The 10,260-nt window shown below is 42.3% G+C and overlaps 1 protein-coding gene across 1 annotated transcript in view; it reads right to left on the bottom strand.

Annotated features, from left to right (window-relative positions):
* Positions 1-9,922, bottom strand: part of Tmem38b (transmembrane protein 38B) — a 47,434-nt gene extending 37,512 nt beyond the window's left edge. Inside the window, exon 1 of the mRNA XM_031377433.1 lies at positions 9,711-9,922. Coding sequence (XP_031233293.1) covers positions 9,711-9,822 — 112 coding nt within the window. The 5' untranslated portion in view covers positions 9,823-9,922. The remainder of the gene's footprint in view (positions 1-9,710) is intronic.
* Between the last annotated feature and the right edge of the window lie 338 nt (positions 9,923-10,260).

Here is a 10,260-nt window from a genome sequence, read left to right as displayed (position 1 = left end):
CTGTAGACCAGGCTGGCCTCAAACTCAAAAATCCACCTGCCTCTGCCTCCCAAGTGCTAGGATTAAAGACGTGCACCACCACTGCCCGTGCACAAAGCTTCTCTACAAGGCTTATGAGGGATGGAGCTCAGGCCCTCAGGCTTGTGTCACAAGCACTTTACAAACTAAGCTCCAGCCCCAGTCTACGTTACTTCTGACACAAACTTTCTCACTCCACACTAGACAGAACCTATTCTAGTTTTTTAAATCATACAACAAAGGGTGCTTCTGAAGAACCTGGATGCATTACACGGATTGGTACATTTTGAGTACTCCCAGGCTGTAGATTTATGACTTTTGTCCTTTTTCATGCATGTATAAGCATCCATAAAAATTGCAAGGTATGTTGCTGTCACTTTCCACCTGTCCTTAACACCAAGTCTGACAAATTCTTAACATATTAACCTTTCATCTCCCACAAACTAGGTAAAGTACCAATGGCATCCTTTGTTTCCAGGTTTAATTTAAAATAGGAGGAATTGCTTTGTGATGTGGAAATGACAAAAGTCACAGAGAAAACAATAACAAATGACAGCTTATTGAGACTTGTAAATACTGAAAACCAAGAACATTAAATAGGACTGCTAAGAGAAAGCAAACAGTGAACAGTAAGGAAACTGGAACTAGCAAGACCTGGAGTCAAGAAAAGCGCTATAATTTACTCCCCATGTGCCCTAGGAATGGTACTTCACTCCCAAACTCTGCATCTGTCAAATGAGTGCACCAATACAGAAGTGCATAGGGACTATAAATACCCCGCTGAAGGTCTTCATGGAGCTGAATCCAATAACTATTATTATTGTGTAAGAATGACAGTGCTGCTGTATTAGACACTACTAAAAGAGAAGAAGGAGTTGAGCTTATTTAGGGCTATAACTATCTTTTGTTTTGGGAGCCTCAATGTCTAACATAGTTCCTGTTCAGTAACAATGTGATTTAATGAAGCACACATGATTTGAAAGTTAGGAAAACAGTTGTTGAAGACTTCAGACTAAAATAAAGATGTTGTAGATAGAAGAGATAATTGTAGATTAAATTTCAGAAGGCTGGGGATGTAGCTCAGTTGCTGAGGTGCATGCTATCATGCAGGAGGTACTAAGTTCAATTCCCAGCACTGCAAAAGGAACCCTGATGACTGCTTGTGATGCCGGCAATCGGGAGGTGGAGGCAAGAAGACCTGAATGTCAAGGTTCTCTTCTGGTTCAAACCTAGCCTGGGATACCTGAGGCCTTAAGGGGAGAGTCTTAGAGACTAGACAACTGGATGAGAACAAAAACTTAAAGGCCTGTGTTTGAGGTGGGGTTTTCTGAGGCAGTGGGGACTAGATGGTTATTTTTGTTGTGTTTTTGAGAAAGGGTCTCCATATGCAGTCTAGGTTGGCCTGGAACTTACGATAATCCCTTGTCAACCTCCTGAGAACTGTGACTTCAAACTTTCATCATAGCACATGCCACCATGGCCAAATTCTTTTCTTTAAGATTTATGAAAATAACAATGGCACAAGCCCCTAAGCCTGCCACTCGGGGGACCCACCCGTAAGGCAGTACTTCTCAACCTTCCTAATGTGGCGACCCTTTAATACAGTTCCTCATGCTGTGCTGACCCCAACCTTAAAACAGTTCTCATGGCTACTTTATAAGTGTAATTTTGCTACTGTGAAGAAACTAATGTAAGCCGGGCAGTGGTGGCACATACCTTTAATCTCAGCACTTGGGAGGCAGAGGCAGGCAGATTTCTGAGTTTGAAGCCAGCCTGGTCTACAATGTGAGTTCCAGGACAGCCAAGGTTACACAGAGAAACCCTGTCTCAAAAAAAAAAAAAAAAAGAATCTAATGTAAATATAGAAGAAGGGTTGTCAAAGAGATTGGGACCTGGAGGGGATGAACAGATGGATGGGTGGACGGACAGACAGATCTTACACTACTAGCAGTACTAGCTGCAGCCCTAAATTGCAGACAATCAGAGCCAAGAAACTAGAATTAATTATTAGACAAATGGAGGTAAAGGGGAAAACATTCAATTCACATTAATACAGTGATGTTTTCGTCTTTGATTATGAAGTAAGAGTAATCTAGAAAGAGAATCCTTTCCTTAGGTCTGAATAACTATGACGACTAAGCTACAGAGGTGGCTCAGTAGTTAAGAGCACTTTGTCCTTTCAAAGAGCCCAAGTCTAATCGCCAACACCCATGTTGGGTGGCTCACAGCTCACACAAGTCCAGTTCCAGGGGATCTGGTGTTCCCCTGGGACCTCTGGCTTCCCTTAGCACCTGCACTCATGTACACATGCCCCTACAGACAAACACTCATATGCATACTTTAAAACATAATAAAAATAAATCTAAAGAAAAAAGAACCCTCCAGTCTCAGAGAGGTAGCTCTTCAAGCTGTTGGGAAAGAATATTCTTATTGCCACACAAAGAAACACAGGAACAAAACAAAAGTAATCCAGCAAGACAATTTCTTTTTAGGAGGCAAGCAAGTATACCAAGCAGGAAATTTGATACATTTTTAATCCACAAAAGAGTCTAAAACCTCTCCCCACTGGCTGGGTAACATCCTCAGAGTCTTCCATGTTGGCTAGCTGTAAAAGAACTGAAGTGTCAGAAAAGAAAGGGATCTGCCAGTCTGGGACAGCAGTGGGCCTCCCTTAACAAAAGTGTCATCGGGTAAGAGAAATTAAAGATTTGCATAAAAAGTTTTACAGTGTAGGGGGTGGTAAAAGACTTGGGGTTCTTGGCATAAAAGTCTCACAAGCTGGGGAAGGTTCTGGTGGCCATGGTAGGCTGGCCACCTTTGAGAGAAAAACAGTTTCTCACAAAACCTTTTATTCTCTAACCTACACTGGCATTTCGTAAACCTACACAGAGATTACACATGAGAGAACACAAATGAGAGGAGTGACTCGTTGGCAGAGATGGGAAAGCAAAACAGGGTCTTAAAGAATAACAAGTCTGAAAAGGGAGAACAGAAGAACCAGCTGGGGACAGGGTTCAGCTAGTGGAGTGTTTGTTGAACATGCAGCAGGAATCCCTGGATTTGATGCCTAGTACCACATGACACCAGGTGTGGAGACACAGACCTGCAATCCCAGCACTCACCCAGGAGGAGGCAGAAGAACTAGAAACTCAGGGTCATCCTCAGCCACACTTCAAGCCCAAAGCTAGCCTGGTCTACATGAGACCTTGTCTCAAAAGAAGTGAGCACAGCGCTAGATGCTAGCGCAAGCAAGTCTCACTGTCTCTTCTCTGTGAGCAGCCCTAGGCCCTACAGAAACTCACACTGGTGGGATCAGTTTGTTGGCTGGCTTGTTTGCTTGCTTGTTTTTCTGGGCTGAGTGCTGAACCCAGACATTCGTGCTTACTAGCCAAGTACTCCACTTCCAAGCTATGTCCCCAGCTCCAGGTCTCATTTCTAATCTTATTTTTATTTTAATCATGAGCTGGAGAATCTTCCTGCTCGTGTCTCTGACTCTTCTATATGATCCAGAACCAATGGTATTTTAGTATCTGTTATAACCTAGTAGACTATTCTGGAAACAGTCCATCAGTTGTTGCTAAAATACCAATCTAAACTCTCCTTTACTACCCCACTTACTGTGAGAAGCATGAAGACCTCTTTGTGTCTCTCCTCAAAGGCATTTCCACATCACCAACTCTTGAACACCTCTGTTCACAGACTAGCTAATGGCTGCTCCTGAGCCATCTCTGAGCAGGTTGATGGAGATCTGCCTGCGCTGCAGGCTGCACACAGCTGTCACTGTGAGTGTGAAATGGAACTTAACATGTGTCAGCCACACCAACAGGGGCCTGTCCTCTGGTGGGGGATGGTCAAGCTGGAAAGAATTATGGTAATAGAACTAAAACCACCCACGCTCCCTCCATCCCAAAAACAATAACGTTCTTTCCTGCATTTGCTGCCAATGTCTAGATGCAGAGCTCATTTTTATAGCACATACTTAAGGTAGATTTGTGTGGGTTGTGCATTGTTGTGTTGTGTGCACACAGTAGGGCATGTTCTAATGTATTCTAATGACGTGTCATTTTAAAACTGCCTGAATTATTTTAATGGCTAGAGAGAATTTATCTTGGGAAAAAAAAAGGCAACAGCTATCCAATGATCCTCTAATGTTAGTGGGATAAGCTGTTTTCAGTTTGCTGGGAGAAGAGGGGTATTGAGACATTGCCTCCTTTTGCCCAGGATGGCCTTGAACTCATGTATAGCTTAGGCTAGCCTTGAATTCCTAGGGTCCTTTAGTGAGTGAGGAAAGGACTCTGCTATCTGCACACACATGAATTGTAGCTTTGCTGTACTATGGGTTCTAGAGCTCTGGAAAACGCACCATTGGGGGAAATTGAAAGTATTATGGAGTTCAAGACAACCAAGAAAAGACCACCAGATTAATTCAGATTATAATTAATCAAATGTATTAAAACTGCTAGCAGGCAGGACTACAGTCTCTAACCCAAATCAGACACATATTGCTCAGAAGCAGCTGGAGGAAGGGCTTTGAAAGGCAAAATCCACAAATACTTCAATTCATATCTGTGGAATTTACTGGTATGTGAGCAACTGCCTTACTCCCCATGCACATAGCAACAAGCAAGTTTACAGAAGCCAGAGCAAGCAGTTAGTCATTTCACAGCAGTTACACAATCCTTGGGAAGGGGCAACAAGTCAGGATTGGTGGGAACTTATCTTTCAGGAATTTAGGCCAGAGACAAATGGCTAACATGGGGGCCTAACACAAAGTGGAGTTTTCCTTGGCCATCACAAAGCACTGTCTATTGGTAAAGCATAGATATACTAAGTGATGATCTAGTTAAACTTTGGATGAGACACACACATACCAGGGCTTCTGTTCTAAATTAAGGGAAAGAAATGCTGACCACACAGGCAAAGAACACAAGCTAACCATTATATCTACAGACAGAGTCTGAACAAATTTATTTTAATCAAAATGAAAAGAGAAAAGATACATAAAAATTTATAAAAAAGAAAAAAGAAAGAAAAAAAGAAAAGAAAAATAAGGCATAAGACAGATGCGCAAAATTCAAAGAGACACTTAAGAATAAACACCTTTAATCCCAGCACTTGGGAGGCAGAGGCAGGTGGATTTCTGAGTTCAAGGCCAGCCTGGTCTACAGAGTGAGTTCCAGGACAGCCAGGGCTATACAAAGAAACCCTGTCTCGAAAAAATCAAAAGAAAAAAAAGAAAAATAAACAACTAGACAGGGTAGGGAGATGTCTCCAATGGTAAAGGGCTTGCCAAGTTAGCATGAGGACCTGAGTCAGATCCCTAGTGCCCATAGAAAAGCAGGGAGTAGTGATGCATCCATAAGCCAACACCTGGTGAGCACAAAGAGGCAGATCTCTGCAACCCACAGGCCAGCTAGCCCAGGCAACCAGTAAGCTCCAGATTCACTGAGAAAACATGTCTCAACTAGGAGGAACAGGATCAAGGAAGCTATCCAACACTGACGTTTGCCTCCTCGTGCACTGGCACCTACAAGCATGCATGTATACATCTCCATAAACACATACATACACCATATACACAGACAGTAAGTCTGAACTACTGAAAGACCTAGACACATGCACATGTGCTCTGACAGACTTGAAAATCTAAAGGAGACAGGTGACTCCTCAGAAAAGTGTAAATTACCAAGCAACCTACAATTAATGAGAACAGAAGGAAACATCTAGAATGTATTAAGAACAGGTTTTGGGGGTTGGGGAACACCTTTAATCCCAGAACTCTGGAGGCAGAGGCAGCCAGATCTCTGTGAGTTTGAGGCCAACCTAATATACAGAGTGAGTTCCAGGACAACCAGGGCTCCACAGAGAAAAGAAATTCTAACTCAAAACAAAACAAAACAAGACAAAACAAAAGAATGCATCAAGAAAGAAATTCACAGACTTCACAGTTGAAGTCGACTAAAGACCTAAAACAGGCAATGCCTATTAAATATGTCATCTTGATCCAAACCTATTTATGAAAACAGCAGAACCTTACTGCCCAAACTAGAAATAGATAGCACAACAAAACAATCTAATGTGCAAACACCAATCATTAACATGAAGAAAACAAGTTTAGATCAAGTATTAGCAAATCAAATCACTACACTGAAATAGTACATAAAGCAAGAATGAAAGAATGAGTCATAACTCTTCAATTCAGTCACTACATTCATGTAATCTACATTACACTTCCACAGGAGAAGCAATATGTATAATTATCGATCTCAGTCTATGTCTTCTGTTTCGGTTTTTGAAACAGGGTCTTGCTATGTAGGCCAGGCTTGTCTTGAACTTTCTCCTCCTGCCTTTGCCTCCCAAGTATTAGGATTACAGACATTAGTCACCAGTCCTGGATCAATAGATTTCTGATTTTAAAAAACAAACAAACAAACACTTGATAAAATGTGTCACCTATTTGGGTGGTAAATAACGAGAGGCAGCCCAGAAAGTTAACAAATACAATAAAGCTTTCTTACAAGACACTCCCAGAAAGCCTACTGTAAACATCACATTTCATTAAACTTTAGAAGCAGTCTCACTAAATTCAGAAGGAAGGCAAAACTACGGTCAGTATAATTATTGGTCTCTCTGTACCAGCACTGTTTCACATGAGGCTAGGAAAGGAGACATGCTTCTTAGCTACAAGCAATATGACAAACTTAAGCCAAAGAGAACTTACTGGAAGAATTTCAGCAACTCCCAAAAGAAATTCGAAGCTAAAGATAGCAAGTAAATACTAGGGACCTGCAAATAGCCATACAGAAGAATGATCTCTGTAACAGAACAAGAACAATTAGCCACTCTGCCAAGATCACTGAGTTCCAAGTGTTCTTTGCAGTAAAAATTCATCACTGAGATGTAAAGGCTTGCAAAGAAATATTCATTTATCACCAAACTGTTACAGAAAGGTTAAGGTGTGTGTATATGTGTGTGTCCATCCTCGGATTCATGGAAATCATCAGGTGTCCTATTCTATCATGGTCTATCTTACTCCTCCCAGACAGGATCTCCAGCTGACCCTAAGCTAGACTAGCAGTCAACAGGGCCCAGCAATCCTGTCTCTCCCAAACCCCACAGAGTGTAGGTAATAAGCGCATGTAGCTACTCTCAGCTTCTTCCTTAGTTCCTGGGGATTTGATCTCAAGCCCTTAGGCTTGTGCATCCAGCTGTCTTACCCACTAAGCCATCTATTCTCCAGCTCCAAGAGCTTCCTTTTGTAACCATGCACTTAGCTTTGTCATTTAGAGTAGAAGTCTACAAAACAAAAAAAGACATACACACAAGGAGCTGGAGATATGGGTCAATGGTTAAGAGCGCTTACTACTCTTACAGAGGACCTGGTTCCGTTTCTAGCACCCTCAATGGATGGCTTAGAAACACTTCTAACACAACTTCAGCTCCACAGAAAGCTGACCCAGTGGCCTCTGCAGGTACCTGTACTGATATGCATATGCACACACACCACACACACACACTTAAAAATAATAAAAACAAATATATTTGTAAAATAGCATAAATCAGTATTTCTATAATCTTTGGTATGGGACCAACCTTCCTGAAACAATATATAAATATATAAATCCTAAAAGTCATAAAGGAGATCTGTCTATAAAAACAAATCTGTCTGCAAAAAAAGTAAATAGATTTAACCATAAACTTTTTTAAACTTCTGCACTCAAAGCTAAAACTTAATGAGAGGGGAAAAAAGAAGCTTCAGCACTTACAATGAAAGGTCCATGATGCAAGAAGAGAATCAGTAAGATAAAACAACAATCTACATCCTGATAAACAAGCAAAAGATACTCCGCATTTACAGGAATTAAATACAAATGACTGATAAACCAAGGAAGCATACACATTAATAACCATGAAAAATGCAAATGAAAATGGTTTTCTATGAAAATGGCAAGATGAGGACTGGAAATAATCAGTACTCTTAAAATTTAATAGGTCCTCTAGCCGGGCAGTGGTGGCGCATGCCTTTAATCCCAGCACTTGGGAGGCAGAGGCAGGTGGATTTCTGACTTCGAGGCCAGTCTGGTCTACAGAGTGAGTTCCAGGACAGCCAGGGATACACAGAGAAACCCTGTCTCGGAAAAAAAAAAAAAAAAAGTTAATAGGTCCTCTAACACACTCCCTGGATGCTGAAGTAGGCATTCTCCTGTGAATGCTATCATTTACTGGTATTGACAGAAAAACATGTTTCCCTCCAAGTTAATTAGCATTCCATTATCCAAGTGATTCTCAAATTTTGGACCCAATATAGACCCCTAAAATTTAAAGAGGGCATGAATGAGTTGCTAGAATTTAGGGGAAGAGACTACAGAGGGGTAAAGGGGGTTTGGAATAAGAAAATACTCTATATTTTTATCATGACAGTGGTTCTATTACTGTTTTTATCCAAAACCATGTAACTTTGTGATTAAAAAAAATAGTGAATGTACTTATGTAAATCATACCTTTAAAAAATTACTTTTAAAATTCCTTGGCCTAGGGCAACATTCAGTGGGAGAGCATTTCAGTAGCTTCCATCTCCTTTAATAGCAAGGAGGGCCTAGAGTTTGTGTTTATATTGAGCACTTAGAAATGTAAACAGCTTTTAAAGCCTTTACATATGGATTTTAAAATAATGCATTAAATGTAAATAATATTTCTTTACCAAAATAACTATTATCAAAATCAAAAAAGTATTTCGTGAGACAAGGCACATTGCTGTCTAGGTAGGCAAATTTTAATGTTTAGCTTCAAACAGAATGGTGTCAAACAGAATGGTGCGCTTGGACTCATCAGCAGTTTCAATCATCTCTTACAACACTGTAAGTCACATGACCATTGGGAAACTTCGCTGTACACTCATAAAAGTAAGAAAAGATAAATAACCTTTGAATACGTTATGAAAATAATGAATTTTACAATGTGTGACAGGAAGTACACGGAAAGTGAGCCACGCTTTGAAAACCTCTGATTTAGTCAATACAAGATACTATCAGATTCTGGATAATGGAACAGTAACAAAACTGTAGTTCTCTCTAATCAGAGAAGCAGTATCCCATGCAGATGACCTGTTCCTCAGCGAGTTAGACACAGAAACTCTCAAACACGTATGAGTCGAGGATTTAGAAAATTAGTGCAGAAAAGGTAAGAAAATCCTTAAACTTTTCCCCTTCACCTACTGGACAAGGAAAGGCAGCGGATAGCTGAAGGCAGCGAAACGCCTGAACTCAGAGACAGAGACTCAGAAAAATACTGGGAAAGTGGGTAACTTTAAAAGTAAAGCCACATTGGTCAAAGTGAGAGACAGGAGAACAAACACTGCTCTTTGGTCCCATGTTTCATGGAACTCAACGTTGTGAAAATCACATCCCGTTTCACAGATGCTGAACTCCACATGCCAAGCGACTGTTACCTGTACCACGTCTCTTGTGGCTGGCTGAGAAAACTCAAAGCCACCCACTCTCCTGTTTTAACACGCTAGCAAGGTGCTAGGTCCCACCGGAGACGTTCTGTTCAGGGGTCTGTATCACTTTCCTAAGTCTGGGTCTGAGTCGGGGGCTCAGTCCTGAGGGATGGGCCGCAGGGGGTCCCGACGCCCCTGCCTCCAGAGGCAGTGAGGACGCGGAACCGGGAGCCCGTCGGGCCCCTTCACTCACCTGGCTGCTGCTTCAGCGCCATCACTGACACCAGGTAGTGGGCGATATCAAAAAAGGGAAACATGGACGTGCGGGAGAAGGCCAGAATCAGATCATCCCACGAGTACTCCATGACGACTACCGATCCCGCCGGCCCCAGCAGCCCCGGCGGCCGGTTCCCCTCCGGCGGCGGGGGTGGGGGAGGGGACGGCCGCGCCAGCTCCAGCCTGGCGCGTGCGCTCTGGAGCCTAGGGGGGTGGGGCCCGAACGGGGGCGGGGCCGGAGCCGGAACGAGAGGCGGGGCCAGGGGATTATACCCACCCCGGCCCTGGTTCTCCTAATAAAGGTATGACATTTTCTCAGTGTTGCAGTCAGTGCCAACTGACCCAAGGGGCGACGCTCAGAGTCAGAGTCTATGTAAACGGATGCCATTCGCCTTCTTCTGAACAACCACGATATAACTCATTTATTACTTAGGGAAGATATGAAAAATAAAACGGTAGTGTTTTTATCCATATCCCCATGAAACTTGCATTTTCCCAGGGGAAACTTTTTATTTCCCCCTAAGGAC

The sequence above is a fragment of the Mastomys coucha genome, unplaced genomic scaffold, assembly GCF_008632895.1.
Source record: "Mastomys coucha isolate ucsf_1 unplaced genomic scaffold, UCSF_Mcou_1 pScaffold18, whole genome shotgun sequence".
NCBI lineage: Eukaryota > Metazoa > Chordata > Mammalia > Rodentia > Muridae > Mastomys > Mastomys coucha.
Note: the sequence above shows the minus strand (reverse complement) of the source record. Positions and strands in the feature narration are given on the sequence as shown.